Consider the following 18,222-nt stretch of genomic DNA (forward strand, 5'->3'; position numbering starts at 1 on the left):
TTTTGACCCTTTATCTCAAATAAGACTTGAATTTGACTCACCACCACGAGTTGGCGTCCACCAACAATTGCAGGCTTCCGGCGAGGAGGACGAGCAGCAGCAAGTGCCGGAACCCGCCGGTGCGCCGTCTGCTCACCGGACTGCGGTCCGCCATGGTCCGCCGCCTTTATACTTATACAGCCGGCTGTGGGAAAAAACTTGATTTTGAGAAAAATACCTTGACAAAGTCCACTAAGCAACACAAACATCTAGATTAAGATCCATTAAAGTCCATGCGCAAATGTTTGGGTTTACGCATTAACAAGGAGGCAGTCTCCACCAAGAGGTGATGAAATATGATAAATGTCAAACAAAAAAAGTAAACGTGTGATGATGTCCTCTAGATAAAAAGCCGATAGATAAAAGGACGCGTCTTGTCCCTCTGAGGACACTTCACGCGTCTTCTCCAAATGCTTTCTTGTCACCTCCCAGCACCCCCCTCATGCCCTCGCACTTTTACGACCTGGAGTTGCGCGAGTTTGGATGCGCACAAACAATGGAAGAATATGTTAGCTTTGTGTGTCTTTCTTGTCTCGTGCATCATCAAGTTGTCTTCTTATAGTCTAAATACACGCACTTAAAAAAAAAAAAGGGATGGTCACGTGTCGTGTGCGTAAAAGCCACAGTCAATTCAAAGCGTGCGTCAAATTACGCACACAGGAGGCTCTTTACAAACACACTCAACTGCCTTCTGTTGCCTTTTGCTTCCACTTGTGTGTTGCGTGACATCATCGCCACCATGTGGAGACACAAGGTCGTGTCTTCTCGCGACACGACGAGAAATAAAAGTGGGCGGATCGATCCAAATTTCAATAGTATCGATAACAATACCATACCAACTTTATTTATAAAGCCCTTTAAAAACAACCACAGTTGAAGAACAAAGGGCTGTACACCACAAAGAAATAGAGGCAAAGGACAGACTAAAAAATAACATTTAAAACAGAAGTAAAATACACATTGAAAAAGCAAATACAAATTACCTTAAGAACTATTTGTTTGATAAAAAGCAGTTAAAAAAAGTTAAAAACAGTTAAGAACAGTTCAAAGTCTCATGCTGGGTTAAATGCCTACTGAAATGCGATTTTTTAAAATTTAAACAGGGATAGCAGGTCCATTCTATGTGTCATACTTGATCATTTTGCGATATTGCCATATTTTTGCTGAAAGGATTTAGTAGAGAACATCGACGATAAAGTTCGCAACTTTTGGTCGCTGATAAAAAAGCCTTGCCTGTACCGAAAGTAGCAGACGAGCAGCGTGACGTCACAGCAGAGGTGTGGACTCGAGTCACATGGCTTGGACTCGAGTCAGACTCGAGTCATGAATTTGATGACTTTAGACTCGACTTGACAAAATGTAAAGAGACTTGCAACTCGACTTAGACTTTAACATCAATGACTTGTGACTTCACTTGGACTTGATCCTTTTGACTTGACATGACTTGCCACGACTTGCCACTTTCCCCAAAATCCAAAGCTTAAAAAGTTATTTGGGAGCGCTCCGTATTTTTCATTTTCTCCGTCTGTCTATCAGCGTGTTGTTCCTGTCAGCGTGTGTGCTCTCAGTACAACAGCCAATCAAATTAGATCTACGTTGTTTTCATCACGCAGCATTCATCCAATCAAATTGCAGGACAACCAATGAACAAGAGTTGTCCAACAACGTGCCAGTGAGAAACAATTATGCCAAAGTTGGTTTCGTTCGGGTATAAAAACTACGACTTGGTCAACAAAAAAAGAATTGCCGAATGCAAATCACGCAGTTCGAATATTACAGACGGAGACGCAACAACTTCCAACTTTGTTCGACATTTGAAGTTGCACAAAGAAGGGTAAGTTTTGAATGTAAGATAACGTTTATTGGCTAAGTAACGTGACTTTTATTTGCTGTGTAGTTAAATCAGTGAGTCTGCAAACTCACTGCTAACGTTATAACCATAGACATCTTATAAGTAGACGCAGCATCGACCGCTACTGCCTACTGGCGCAGACGAGACGCGTGGCCGCCATCTTGGAGTGGTGATCCGCTCCACTCAGTGCAATTCATTTGGCAGGAGCAATGAACTGTCAGCGCATTTAATTCATCTTACCTCACTGAATACCACTGATTTTCACACGCTTTTTTGTCATACGTGTAGCGATTATAACAGACACATGTTTTGGCGTGTTTTATTATTCATAGTTTGCTTAACAGTAATATAATATTCTTACACGCTATAAGTGACCAGACGCGTCCGAGATAAAAACTGGGAATATAATCCCAGAGAAGGGGAAAAAAACGGTAAACTATTTTTAAGTTGACGAAACAATATGATTAGGTTATATATACATATGCGTGTATCCTACATAAACAATGTATGAATACATTAGATATCTATATATCAGGGACCTATAGACTGTATCTCTGTTGCTGCAGCAGCAGAGAGTTTATTCTGTCTTGACACTTTGTATTGATATTTTCTATTACATTCTTCCCTTAAATGATAATGTTTGCAGTGATTGTTTTATATGTATTATTTTATGTAAGTCGCTTTGGATAAAAGCATCTGACAAATACTTAAACATATATAAACACCTGAAAGTCTTCATATCAGCTAAAACCACCAATCTGTTTCACTGGATTCAGAATAAAACCAAATTCTGTTTTACCCAACAATGTTAGTATTTGAATATTGTTACTTGAAGACTTATTCCTGGTTACAATTATACTGTTAAGAAAGTATTGTCTTATACTTTGCCTAAAATGAGAATGCATCATAATCAGTGGCGGCTGGTGAATTTTGTTTTAGGTGGGGCTGAAAGTTTGTAAAGCAAACCCCTGTAGAGGCGTCATCCTCCCCCAGAAGATTTCTTTGTGATTTTCACATACAAATATTGAAGATCTTTGATCCTTCTCAACTCTGTGGTAATATTATTTTCATAAAATACAACCAATAGTACGTAAATGTTAAATCTTACTTGTGAAAAGTAATCCCCCGATTCCTATTTTTAACAGTCCGCTCATTTGAGCAGGAAAACGCTGAACACCAGCCCGGCATCTTTGTTTTCTACCTGTCAACTGTCAGTTCAGGCTGCTCGCCGGCTCCTTATCAGCACTTCAAGATGGCGGCCAAATTGCTCACGTCACAGCAACCAATGCTGCGTCTACTTATAAGATATCTATGGTTATAACGTCATTGCAAACACTGCAATCTGTTGCGTCCACTGCAGTTTGCTACCTTATTCATACTTTTTGTCAAGTGATTTTTTTTTAAGCAGGGTTGCATGAGGTACCTATACATAACGTTACGTTAGTCAATGTATCACACACAGTAACATTACGTTAGTCAATGTATCACACACAGTAACATTACGTTAGTCAATGTATCACACACAGTAACGTTACGTTAGTCAATGTATCACACACAGTAACATTACGTTAGTCAATGTATCACACACAGTAACGTAACGTTAGACGGTGGTCAGCAGCACCGCATATTTTAGCCACCTACAAAAAGACAAACATAGTCAAATAAAGGTCAGTTAAAATGTATACTATATTAAGAATATGTGTACATATTGCATAGGGTCCTGACATCTAAAAAGTATAACTCTGTTCATTGTTATGTTCATATATTTGTTATGTTTTTCATGTGTACGCACACATCAACACACATACAGTATGAGATGAGATCAATGAGATAAGGTAAGAACAGGATAGAAACTGCTGTGGAACTAGTTACAATGCAATATGCCATGGAAATACAATGTTAACACTTTTGTGCAAATAAGTACAGTTGCACTTGTTTTTTTCAAATGTGTTTATTCTGTAAAGGAATAAGTTACATGTTTAAAATGACTGGTTAATAGTGCTATTTTGAAGTGCAATGTCAGCACTATCTTTTTCCCTGCAATTTCAAAAGCACTTGTTTTAATAAAAAAATACAGCGTTTTAAAAGCATACACAATCTGTGTAAATATATTAGTCTGTGGTTAAATGACTTGAAAGGACTCGAAACTCAAAATGCAGGACTTGGGACTTGACTTGGGACTTTCCAGTCTTGACTTTGGACTTGACTCGGACTTGCCCTGTCTTGACTCGGGACTTGACTCGAGACTTGAGGGCAAAGACTTGAGACTTACTTGTGACTTGCAAAGCAATGACTTGGTCCCACCTCTGCGTCACAGGTTGTGGAGCTCCTCACATCTGCACATTATTTACAATCATGGCCACCAGCAGCGAGAGCGATTCGGACCGAGAAAGCGACGATTTCCCCATTAATTTGAGCGAGGATGAAATATTCGTGGATGAGGATAGTGAGAGTGAAGGACTAGAGGGCAGTGGGAGCGATTCAGATAGGGAAGATGCTGTGAGAGGCGGGTGGGACCTGATATTCAGCTGGGAATGACTAAAACAGTAAATAAACACAAGACATATATATACTCTATTAGCCACAACACAACCAGGCTTATATTTAATATGCCACAAATTAATCCCGCATAACAAACACCTCCCCCCTCCCGTCCATATAACCCGCCAATACAACTCAAATACCTGCACAACACACTCAATCCCACAGCCCAAAGTACCGTTCACCTCCCCAAAGTTCATACAGCACATATATTTCCCCAAAGTCCCCAAAGTTACGTATGTGACATGCACATAGCGGCACGCACGTACGGGCAAGCGATCAAATGTTTGGAAGCCGCAGCTGCATGCGTACTCACGGTACCGCGTCTGTGCATCCAACTCAAAGTCCTCCTGGTAAGAGTCTCTGTTGTCCCAGTTCTCCACAGGCCAATGGTAAAGCTTGACTGTCATCTTCCGGGAATGTAAACAATGAAACACCGGCTGTGTTTGTGTTGCTGCAGTCGGCCGCAATACACCGCTTCCCACCTACAGCTTTCTTCTTTGCTGTCTCCATTGTTCATTGAACAAATTGCAAAAGATTCACCAAACCCAGATGTCCAGAATACTGTGGAATTTTACGATGAAAACAGACGACTTAATAGCTGGCCACCATGCTGTCCCAAAATGTCCTCTACAATCCGTGACGTCACGCGCTGACGTCATCATACCGAGACGTTTTCAGCAGGATATTTCGCGCAAAATTTAAAATTGCACTTTAGTAAGCTAACCCGGCTGTATTGGCATGTGTTGCAATGTTAAGATTTCATCAATGATATATAAACTATCAGACTGCGTGGTCGGTAGTAGTGGGTTTCAGTAGGCCTTTAAAAGCCAGTGAATAAAAATGGGTTTTAAGAAGGGTCTTAAAAGTAGCCAAAGAAGGGGCCTGTCTCACATGGAGAGGGAGATCATTCCAGAGTTTGGGACCCGCGACAGAGAAGGCTCTGTCCCCTCTGAGCTTGCGCTTTGATTTGGGTACCTCCAGGATCAGCTGATCAGCTGACCTGAGGGACCGGGTGGGGGCATAGAGGTGGAGCAGCTCAGAGAGGTAAGGTGGGGCAAGACCACGTAAGGTTTTAAAAACGAGTACGATAACAATATAATATCGGTGTGCTTTTTGCTTGTGTTGTTCATGTTATATTCATTTAAACTGGCCTGTAGGCGGAATTTTGTTCTTTATACACCTATTTATTTGTGTGAAATTATTTTTATTATTTTTAAATCAAACCTGAATTGAATATGATGCATGTTTACTTTCATGGTAAATAAATTAGAACAAAATAATAGAATTAACATACATTTGCGTATCTTCCAGAGGGATCAATATCGTTTACATTTGGACAGAAACAAATAATTCCTTTTAAAACAGTGCTGGTCCTTAAAAGGTGCTTGAACTGCTACTTAAAAAAATGGAAAACATGCAAATTAAAAACATGACAAAAACAATGCCTTTTTGTTTTTATGGAATTTTGTGTCATCCAACTTAAACAGATTAGTAATTTAAATAGCTCAATTATATACATTAAATAATAAATAAGTAATACATTCAAAAATAGAAATACAATTTATAACAAATTGTCATAACTAGAGAACGTGCAGCGTGGTGGTGCTGGCGGTTGTTATTGTTACTCATGGTTCTTGGAGCACATGTAGATCAACAAATTTGAAGGCAAATCACAAAATAATTCAATAATCTTGAAAAAGTTTAAGTAAAAAGTATTGCCATTGAACATACGGGCCCTGTATTTACTTGGTATCAGAGCGATGCCAGCGTTTACAGTATCGCCCGCCCTAAGAAACAACATGACAAAGACAAAAAAGTAGAAAACAGCTTTACAAACTTCCATCCATCCATTTTCTACCGCTTGTCCCTTTTTGGGGTCACGCTAGTGCTATCCCAGCTGCACATGGGTGGAAGGCGGCGTACACCCTGGACAAGTAGCCACTTCATCACAGGGCCAACACAGATAGACAACATTCACACACTAGGGACCATTTAGTGTTGCCAATCAACCTATCCCCAGGTGCATGTCTTTGGAGGTGGGAGGAAGCTGGAGTACCTGAAGGGAACCCACGCAGTCATGGGGAGAACATGCAAACACCACACAGAAGGATCCTGATCGAACCCAGGACCTTCGTATTGTAAGGCACACGCACTAACCCCTGTATCACCGTGCTGCCCGCTTTACAAACTTCAAGCACAAAAACATTTTATTATTACCTTAGTGTCAGTTTTAATGACAATGAGAGGCCTGACAGTAAAGAGTAAAATAAGTGAAGAAACCTTTAAAAAAATCCTGATTCCAAACAGTGATCCGAATCATCCCTAAAATCTTATCACTTGTTCCTTTTCCAATTTCTGACATTTTCTGAAAGTTTAATCAAAATCCACCCATAACTTTTGAGTTATGTTTTTAACTATCTATCTAACTATATTTGACTAACTAACTAACTAACTAACTAACTAACTAACTAACTATCTCCAGTGATTCCCTGACAGGTCAAACATACTAAGTGGGAGGAGCCTATGTGTGGTCTTTTTAGAGATCTATACATCAAGACTAAAAGTAATATATTGTCTGCTGCACTAATGCTTTATATGCACCAATATTTAAAAGTAAACTTTTAAATATGTTTTGAACGTCCTGTATACAGTCATTTAGAATCGTCCAGAAAATAAACCCTGCTTGGATTATGTCTGAGGCCTTAATCCTCTCTGAAAAATAAACTTGAACCAAAAGAGTTCAAGTTTTGTTCTAATAATAACTCTCTGACATTGTACTACAGGCGTGCCTAATTTTGTGGCTGCATTTGACCATATGTACAGAAAAATGTTGCAAAATAGCACCGCCTCTATAGAATTCCTCACACGAAGCTATATTTCAAAATGTTTATTGGATATTTAAAAAAATAAAAGGGGCCTGCAGGCTTTAAAGGTAACTATTAACCGTTATGTGTGGTAAAACCTGCAATATTAAGCACAATCCAACGTTCAGAAGTGACTATTATTTGGCTTCTGTAGACCTCTACTCAGCAAAAGGGTCGCTTTCATGGTGGTCGTCTTATTAAATGAAGACAGTCCAAATAATGACCATCCTGGAGACTTGTGATGTGCTCTTTGAACCACAAGAGGGCAATGTCGAGGTGGACAAACTATAGTGAAAGACACCAAATGCGAACAGCAGGGGAGAGAGATAGGCGACGGGGGGGGGGGGGGGGGTGAGAGGAAGAGAGAGGAAAGAGAGAGAGAGAGAGAGAGAGAGAGAGAGAGAGAGAGAGAGAGAGAGAGAGAGAGAGAGAGAGATGGGGTGTGTAAATAAGAACATGCCATGAGAGAGAGGAATAGAGTAATCCCTGGAGGATGTTAGCAATAGCCACGCAACAAGGAGCAATACCAGAAAAGACTTCTCGATTTGAGCTAGATCTTTCTCTCCCTGTCTGGGAGGTTAAAGGTAATTGAAAAGTGCTGACATGTGAGGATTTGACATCCTTCAGGAGAATTGTTGTGAACCAATGTGCTGCTTTTATTTACTCAGTGTGAACACAGACTATGTAACACATAGATTGTGTAACATTAAATGTGAAACATAGGACGTGAAAGATAGAAAGTAAAACATAGAATGTGTAACATACATTGTAAAAGATAGAATGTGTATCATTAAATGTGAAATATAGAATGTGAAAGATAGAATGTGAAAGATAGAATGTGTAACATAGAATGCGAAACATTAAAATGTGAAAGATTTAATGTGTAACATTAAATGTGTAACATATAATGTGAAACAGCCCTGCGATGAGGTGGCGACTTGTCCAGGGTGTACTCCGCCTTCCGCCCGATTGTAGCTGAGATAGGCTCCAGCGCCCCCCGCGACCCCGAAGGGAATAAGCGGTAGAAAATGGATGGATGGATGGATAATGTGAAACATAGAATGTGTAACATAAAATGTGAAACATAGAATGTGAAACATAGAACATGTAACATTAAAAGTGTAACATAGAATGTCTAACATAAACTGTGAAAGATAGAATGTGTAACAATAAATGTGTAACCTAGAATGTGAAACATAGAATGTGTAACATAGAATGTGTAACATAAAATGTGAAAGATAGAATGTGAAAGATAGAATGTGTAACATAGAATGTGTAACATAAAATGTGAAAGATAGAATGTGAAAGATAGAATGTGTAACATAGAATGTGTAACATTAAATGTGTAACATAGAATGTGTAACAGAATGTGTAACATAGAATGTGTAACATAAAATGTGAAAGATAGAATGTGTAACATAGAATGTGAAACATAAAATGTGTAACATAGAATGTGAAAGATAAATGTGTAACATTAAAAGTGTAACATTAAAAGTGTAACATAGAATGTGAAACATAGAATGTGAAACATAGAATGTGAAACATAGAATGTGTAACATAAACTGTGAAAGATAGAATGTGAAACATAGAATGTGTAACATAAACTGTGAAAGATAGAATGTGTAACAATAAATATGTAACATAGAATGTGAAAGATAGAATGTGAAAGATAGAATGTGAAAGATAGAATGTGTAACATAAAATGTGCAACATAGAATGTGTAACATAGAATGTGAAACATAAAAAGTGTAACATAGAATGTGAAACAGAATGTGAAACAGAATGTGAAACAGAATGTGAAACATAGAATGTGTAACATAAACTGTGAAAGATAGACTGTGTAACAATAAATGTGTAACATAGAATGTGAAAGATAGACTATGTAACATTAAATGTGTAACATAGAATGTGTAATATTAAATGTGTAACATAGAATGTGTAATATTAAATGTGTAACATAGAATGTGTAACATAGAATGTGTAATATTAAATGTGTAACATAGAATGTGAAAGATAGAATGTAAAAGATAGAATGTGTAACATAAAATGTGAAAGATAGAATGTGTAACATGAAATGTGAAAGATAGAATGTGACAGGAGGCCCTGAGGTTCTGTGTTTTCTTCACACGTCTCCTCCCTGCTTCATCACGCATGCTCCTCCTCCTCCTTCTCCTCCTCCTCTTCCTCTTCTCCTCCCTTCCATCCATCCTTCTGTCAGCTGGCAGAGGATGAGTCATGCGTCTCTCGCTCGGAGGCTCCAGCTCTCTCTAAATATATAAATATATATCTGTCTTGTCATGCGCTCCTTCTCTCAGCATCTTTCACTGTCTCTGTTCTTCACGCAGCACCACCATCTGTTTCTACACCTTTTTCTTCAGCTCCTCACTGCAAGTGAAACTGACATTTCTATTTCTACCCTTCAATACATTTTAGTCCTCTTGACTGTGAAGATGTAAAGATTATAATTTGTATGTACTTTGTGGTCTACATAACATTTAATGCTTTGGTCAACATTTTGCATACTTTTGCTTCACAGAACATCTTCAGGACGCTTTCTGAGTGTCTCTGAAAATGATTGCTTTGAAAGGCGGGTCTTATTAGAGCTCCTCCACACTTCATCTCCGCCCTGTCAGCCATGTTGTAGTTTTAGCGGTACATGTCTGTACCAACAAATATTACTTAGAACTAGTGTTGTCCCGATACCAATATTTTGGTACCAGTACCAAAATGATTTCGATACTTTTCGGTACTTTTTGATATTTTTCTAAATAAAGGGGACCACAAAAATTGCATTATTGGCCTTATTTTAACAAAAAATCTTACGGTACATTAAACATATGTATCTTATTGCAAGTTTGTCCTTAAATAAAATAGTGAACATACTAGACAACTTGGCTTTTAGTAGTAAGTAAGCAAACAAAGGCTACTAATTTAGTCTGCTGACATATGCAGTAACATATTGTGCCATTTTCCATTCTATTATTTTGTCAAAATTATTAAGGACAAGTGGTAGAAAATGAATGATTAATCTACTTATTAATTTACTGTTAATATCTGCTTACTTTCTCTTTTAACATGTTCTATCTACACTTTTGTTGAAATTTAATAATAATGTATTATTCTATTGTTTGGATGCTTTACATTAGTTTTGGATGATACCACAAATTTGGGCATCAATCCGATACCAAGTAGTTACAGGATCATACATTGGTCATATTCAAAGTCCTCATGTGTCCAGGGACATATTTCCTGAGTTTATAAACACAATATAAATAAAATAAATAAAAAAAAGAAGATGTTGTGATGCTAAAAATATCAACGTAATCATAGTAGTATCGGGCGGGGGCCGGACCGGTACTTTTCAGAGGCGATATAGAATATAAATGATAAATGGGTTATACTTGTATAGCGCTTTTCTACCTTTGACAGTATTTCCACATTTACCCATTCACACACACATTCACACACTGATGGCGGGAGCTGCCATGCAAGGCCCTAACCAGCAGCCATCAGGAGCAAGGGGTGAAGTGTCTTGCCCAAGGACACAACGGACGTGACTAGGATGGTAGAAGTTGGGGATGAACCGAATATGATTCGTTAGTATTGCGGTACTATGCTAATACCGGTATACCGTACAACCTTAGTTAAAACTATACACTACTTTTTTATTAGAAATGACAACCGCGGAAGATTTTATCAACCACGCGTACATGTGCGAGTCATAGTCTGAAGAAAACAAAGAAGAAGAAACTTCAAAACCAAAGAGATGAAAGCATCTCAAAGGTTAGTTTATTAGTTTTTACTTGTAATGATTTTCAGTCCATAAAGTTAAAAACATACTTATCTGTATGTCTCCATATTTGAAACGACTAAGTACATTCATGCAAGAATATTGGATTATAAGTAACTGTTTATATATTATCTACGTACTGTCTGGTTAAGCTATTGCTACATGCTAATGTAGCATTACATTAGTCATTGAAGTTATCTAATAAGTTATATAGTGCAGAGCAGACAAAAAATATTTTTCAATGTATTAGGTATTACAAACTCAAACGTGTTTCGTGCTGACATAGAATTTAACTTATCTCTTGCCGTAGATAGCTTTTACGGCTAATACCGTAGCACGCCAATGTGTTACTACGATAGAAAATAGTTCCCCTTACGATAACAATGTCGCTATAGTTTGGTTATTATTGTCATGTCTGTATTATCATGTTTTGTTTTAAGTCATGTTTTGTTTAGTTTGTCTTTTCACTCCCTTGTCTGGTCACCATAGCAACCATTAGTTTTCACCTGTCACGTCACGCACCTGTTTCACGTTTTGAGTCACGCACCTGCTTTCACTAATCATGTCCATAGTATTTAAGTTCATTCATTTTCTGTTGTTCGTTCTGACGACCTCACACCACATTTATGCTCTGTCCATTCCTCTAAGATCCTGCTTCATGTCCCTTGTCAAAGTAAATTTTGGTTCCATGTTTATAGTCTTTTTGTTTTTCATAGTTTGTTCTCCGCCACTGTGCGCGCTTTCATTTATTCCTTTTTTTTGATAATAATAAATCATGTACCTTAATTCCCGTCTCTCCCGTGCCAACTTTCCGTTGCATCCCGGAAAAACAAACTCCCAAGATCAAGTCCTGACAGTAGGTCGTCAGCAGACTCGCTTTTCCGCACGAGAGTTGGACATTTTTGACGAGGCTTCTTGGGCGGTCCTGTGCGCGATGGAGGAGGAAACTCGGCGCTACTCCTCCGTGGAGTACAGAAACTCCATTTGGTCCCAGGAATGGGAGGACGCAGCGCAGCAGTGCCGGAAGCGCCGCTCCCGACAAAGGACGTCGGGTAGAACTTCCGCGAGCCTGCAGGACACGCCGCTCCCACATGTCCCTCCCCCTCCGGGCGGAAGCAAGCAGCAGCCAGCCCGGCTTTGCCCTAATGACGTCAAAAATCATGATTTTTTTTTTCCTGAATTCTTTTTCTTTTGATTCCCCGCCCCCCAAGACTCATGCCCCGCCCCCCAAGACTCAAGTCCTGCCCCCGTCACAATTTTTTTCTTTTTTCCCGCCCACACAACCCCAGGTGGGGGATAAAAAACAAAAACATTGTGGACAACTTAAAGGGGAAATTTCAGCCCCCCTCCAGACCTCCCTCCGCCCACCCCTAGAGGGAGTTCCAGACCGCAGGGAGCGCGTCTGGTATCCGCCCCTTGAGGGGGGGGCTGGGGTCGGGAGCTGTGTTGGTGGGGTGGCTCGGCATCACCATGCCAAGCCACAGCCTCCAGCACGGCCGCCACCACCAGTCTTCCGACCTGTCAAGCCACAGCCTCCAGCACGACCGCCCTCACCAGTCTTCCGACCCGTCAAGCCACAGCCTCCAGCACGACCGCCCTCACCAGTCTTTTACCATGCCAAGCCGCAACCCCCAGCTAGACCACCTCCACCTGCACCAAGGCTAGCACCAGTAGCTGCACCACGGTTAGCGCCAAGGCTAGCACCAGAGCCACGGCTAGCACCTGTCGCTGCTTCACGGCTAGCACCAGTAGCTGCACCACGGCTAGCGCCAAGGCTAGCACCAGAGCCACGGCTAGCACCTGTCGTTGCTCCACGGCTAGCACCAGTAGCTGCACCACGGCTAGCGCCAAGGCTAGCACCAGAGCCACGGCTAGCACCTGTCGCTGCTTCACGGCTAGCACCAGTAGCTGCACCACGGCTAGCGCCAAGGCTAGCACCAGCTCCACCACGCCAAGTTCCACGGCAGACTCCAGTACCCGCACCACGCCTAGCCGCATCATGCCAAGCTCCGGTACCAGCTCCACGCCGCCAAGCACTGCCTAGCCAAGACCAAGACCCTCCACGCCAAGTCCAAGACCAAGACCCTCCACGCCAAGTCCAAGACCAAGACCCTCCACGCCAAGTCCAAGACCAAGACCCTCCACGCCAAGCTCAAGACCAAGACCCTCCACGCCAAGCCCAAGACCCTCCACGCCAAGCTCCGGTACCAGCTCCACGACGCCAAGTGCCGCCAGTCGCAGCTCCACGACGCCAAGTGCCGCCAGTCGCAGCTTCACGACGCCAAGACCCGCCATGCCAAGACCAAGACCCGCCATGCCAAGACCAAGACCCGCCATGCCAAGACCAAGACCCGCCATGCCAAGACCAAGACCCGTCATGCCAAGACCCGCCATGCCAAGACCAAGACCAAGACCCGCCATGCCAAGACCAAGACCCGTCATGCCAAGACCCGCCATGCCAAGACCAAGACCAAGACCCGCCATGCCAAGACCAAGACCCGCCATGCCAAGACCAAGACCCGCCATGCCAAGACCAAGACCCACGCCGAGCTTCGCCGCCTGACGCGCCACGCCGAGCTTCGCCGCCTGACGCGCCACGCCGAGCTTCGCCGCCTGACTCACCACGCCGAGCTTCCACGCCTGCCACGATGACGACGCGCCTTCCTCCTCGTCGGCCACGGATATGGCCGCTACCTGGTCGCCCGCCACGCCAAGTGCGCCCACCTCCCAGTCGGCCACGAATGTGGCCATTCCCTGGGCGTCCGCCTCGCCTGCTGCAGCGGCGTTCCACTCGCCGCCGCCACCTAACTCTGCCCCGGTGGATACGGGGACACGTGGTCTGGCGACCCACCGCCATGTCCCCCTCCCGCCCTCCCATGACTCTTGTTAATTTTTTTTCTTGGACATCTGGTATCTGTCCTTAAGGGAGGGGCTCTGTCATGTCTGTATTATCATGTTTTGTTTTAAGTCATGTTTTGTTTAGTTTGTCTTTTCACTCCCTTGTCTGGTCACCATAGCAACCATTAGTTTTCACCTGTCACGTCACGCACCTGTTTCACGTTTTGAGTCACGCACCTGCTTTCACTAATCATGTCCATAGTATTTAAGTTCATTCATTTTCTGTTGTTCGTTCTGACGACCTCACACCACATTTATGCTCTGTCCATTCCTCTAAGATCCTGCGAAAAAAAAACAAAAAAACGCTTTTGTCTTCTTGTCTACCATAAGTATTGTGAACGATAGGCAAAATTCCCCAAAAAAAGTGCAGTTCCCCTTTAATTCCATGATAATATTGTACCATGAGATTTTGATACTGTTACATCCCTAGTTACTACTGTGCTACTTGCTAATATTAATGGTCCCGGAGGATGCTACATGCAGTGTCCATCCATTTCCTACCGCTTGTCCCTTTCGGGGTCGCGGGGGGTGCTGGAGCTGCATTCGCAAATTGTCATTTTTACAGTATACTGTTATTACCTCTGGATTGTATTCACTGTTGCCATAACTTGTATGAACTGTCTCTGCGATTGAATGGAGGTTGAAGTAAATCCTTCTATATATTTTCCATCGGACTGAGGCGTGTCCTTCAGACAAGCTCCGTGCTTTATACGCAGCTGCCTTGGTAGCAAACGTTAAGTAGGCAATTCTTTTTAATTTTTTAAATGAGACTGGAAGTTTGTGTAGTGACGGTGCTGGTTAATACAAACATTTTGGCTTGTGAGTCTTACCGTGGACATACAACTGCTGCGCCAAAAAATAAAAAGGGCGATCTCAGGCAAGCGTCAGTCAGAAAAACTTGATCATGTATGGAAATCTCTGCCCAAAAAGGTCACACATCATGACATATTTTAAACAGCTTGTTTGGCGTTAAGTAAAATTGTTTTATTAATATCTGCTCGTCTCCATGGTTTGAATTCACATTTTCAGCACTTATGGGGACACCAAACATAGAAAAACAAGTACCAACATGCAAAAAATGTGGGTTTTGCATAATGACAATAAGTGACATCTTGTAGATTTTCACAGGTATTCCAATGCACCAGAAGATGAACGTGTTGCTAGAGTGAAGGTGCTCTACCAAGTGCTGAAAATGGTGAATTACAGGATCAGACATTAACCAAAAATGTTATAAATATGTCAAAGTTGATGAAGGAGACCACTCTATGTATTTATAACAGTACTTGGTATCGCCACCATTTAATTATTCAACACTTTTGATTTTTATTTTGACGAAACTGCAGTTGCCTAACTCCCTAACATTCAACATTTTTTAACAACTGTCATGTACAATAATTGAAAAGTTGGATTACTGTTCATGGAATTCCCTTCCTAAATAACAGACGTAAGTAATATTAGTAATAGTACAGAAGTAATAAGTAGCAGTACCACTGAGAGATGTTTCATGAGTTCAGTGTGTGTGTGGGAAAAAGGCGGCGCCTGTTGCCAAGTGACTGTGACGTCAGCGAGGGAGAGATGCATAAGCTGCAGCGTGAGGCAGTGACTGAAAACTACAGGATGTTGCCGACGGCAGCTATCGTTGAATGCATATTGTTGACACAAGTTAATAAAGCCATTGAATGTGCTTCGATGGCTTGACCACAAAAGGGATGTTGTGGGATTACATGATTATCACTTTGTTGCATTGTTGTTCATTATTCCTCTGTAGTAGTTGTTGTGACTCGAGTTGACCTCCACAGGTGCAGCTACCAATTCCCACATTGGTGTACAAGTTGAACGCATTTATTTAACAACACATGTTTTCTGAACTGTGTCAGGCCAACTTAACAGTTCTGATTTTTTTTCCTAAACCGTTCCATCCACACTTGATATCGCCGCCTTTCATTTCGACACATTTAGGGAGAGAAACTGCACTGATGTGTTTTCGACCTAGTAGTGAAGTAGGTGAATTATGGCTTCAATAACTGACCACAAATGTAATAAATGTGATCAAATTGAAGTAGGAGAGCATTTTGTGTGTTAATAACAGTATTGACATATCAACATGTGTAGTTTCCTTGAATGTTGACACATTAAAATCATTTGTTTTCAGAGTTGACAAAACTGCAGTTGCATACATCGATCAACATGCATGTACATGCCCAGTGGGATACGCTGTGGTTCTCTTCAGCAATGCATTTGTTTATGGAACCACGTGGTGGAAAAACCTGGATTAATTATCAGCTGTGAAGTGCGTCTGAGCTGCATCTTCCTGCCAACAGTTCACAGCAAAGCCGGCCCACTTTGGCACCTCTGCAGTGTGCGCCATTCGCCAGGCCTCATTTGGCACCTGACTGGAGCCCAGGGAGAGGCTGAATCCCTGAGCAGGAAGCCCCAGCAGGGGCCACAGAGACTGGGCAAGATTTGCCTGATTTCCCACTGGTGTTTTGGAGCTCCGCCGGTCAAACTACTCTGGCCTCATGAGTTCCCTTCCTCTGAGAACTGATCCACTTCAGAGGGCATCATATCGACTCACATTCATTTCCTGCAGGATCACCTTTGACCCAGACTGGAAGCATAAAACACAAGTGGTCTAACGCTGATCCACAGAACACTGGACCCAAAATCAGCTTTTACCTTCCCAAGCTGTTCCCAATTAGCAAGTTCTTTAGTCACATATTTGTCTTAAAAAGGCGACAACAACACAATTGCCAAATCACAAGTTTTTGTTGTTGTTATTTGTTCTTTTCTAATTCCTAGGCACACAATGCATTTCCTCAAGGATCAATTATTCACATTGGCTACAGTTGTCAGCAGAATAATAGTCCTTTCTTTCTGTATCTGCCCAGCAACCAAACACACACACGCACGCGCACGTGCGCACACAGGGTTAGAAGTATGCCAAAATATTCCCCACATTGTTTGTTGCTTCAAAATGTCACAATTGTTTTTTTTGCCAAAAAGCAACGTCAACAAAACAAGCATAGACAAAATCTGTGGTTTTTACACAGCACCTCCATCCCAGTCTTTTAAGCACTAGCCACTTTATTACAAATTATTGTGCTACGTCTGCAACCGGATTTGACGTCACGTGCAACAATACTTACAACGACCGACAGACAGTAGATATTATATTAATATAATGGATATATAATTAATGATTAATATAATTGGATAATAAGACTATTTGAAAGTTTGACTCCTATAGTACCCTGTTTAGTTCTGTGACGACAGCTTTAAAGTTTTGTAATCAATCAGAAATAATAAGCAGCTGATATGCGCCAAACATGGATAAGAGTAGAGAGAGTGTTTTGCATTTTTCCAATCATATATTGTAATGGATTGGGTGTAATTTTGATTTTTTGGGAAATTTTTTTAATAATATCCACAAAGTTCAGTGAGCAGGTTGTGTTACGTGTAACATTGTGTGTTGACCTTTTGGGTTGGTTGCGATTTTTTTGTGCCATGAGTGGGGAAGGTTGTTTGGATTTGGTCATACAAGTAAATACTGATGTACCTGATGTACTCACATTGTCCACATGATATCGATAACATTGCTTCAGTCAGGTTGTCAAATATTTAAAGTTAATTTGGAGGCACCTCACAGTGCAGAATCCTTAATAACCTCATGACGTCTCACAGGCCAAACTGATGATGCTGGCGGGCCGTAGTTTGGACACCCCTGGATTATTGTCAGTATCAGCGATACTAGCTAGCCCTGTATCTCATTAGTATCAAATCAATATATATATATATATATATATATATATATATATATATATATATATATATATATATATATATATATATATGTATTGTTGCATTTGAAACAATTGTATTGTTGATAATAGAGGTAATTATTGTTATTATTCATTATCAATAGTGCTATTTCTATTGGTATTTGTATTGCTCCATTTGTAGTGTAATATTGCTCATTGTCATTTCTGTGTTATAAATATTTATTTCACTAACTGCTTCTTTGCTATCACCTTTACTATCATATTTGTACATATCCTATTTGCTGATGCTGTTCTGTTGTTGTTGTTATTGTTGTGGTTGTTGTTGCTGTCTCTTTGTCTTATCCCCCTCTTGTCCCCTTTGTCTTCCTTTTTTTTCCTCTTTCAATGCCCTCCTGCTTGGCTGCACCAAATGATAATATAAATCCATTTAATAAAGTCAAATACAAATAAGGCAAC

At 41.1% G+C, this 18,222-nt stretch overlaps 1 protein-coding gene across 2 annotated transcripts in view; it reads right to left on the minus strand.

Moving 5' to 3' along the window:
• Positions 1 to 18,222, minus strand: part of wnt5b (wingless-type MMTV integration site family, member 5b) — a 105,866-nt gene that overhangs the window by 19,967 nt on the left and 67,677 nt on the right. The window contains exon 2 of one of the 2 annotated variants that reach the window (XM_061959972.2): positions 42 to 184. In XM_061959972.2, the coding sequence (XP_061815956.1) occupies positions 42 to 154 (113 nt within the window). In that variant the 5' untranslated portion in view covers positions 155 to 184. Of the gene's footprint in view, positions 1 to 41; positions 637 to 18,222 lie in introns of those variants that run through there. The other variant, XM_061959973.2, reaches the window with a different exon arrangement.

Source organism: Nerophis lumbriciformis, linkage group LG05 (genome assembly GCF_033978685.3).
Source record: "Nerophis lumbriciformis linkage group LG05, RoL_Nlum_v2.1, whole genome shotgun sequence".
NCBI classification, from domain to species: domain Eukaryota; kingdom Metazoa; phylum Chordata; class Actinopteri; order Syngnathiformes; family Syngnathidae; genus Nerophis; species Nerophis lumbriciformis.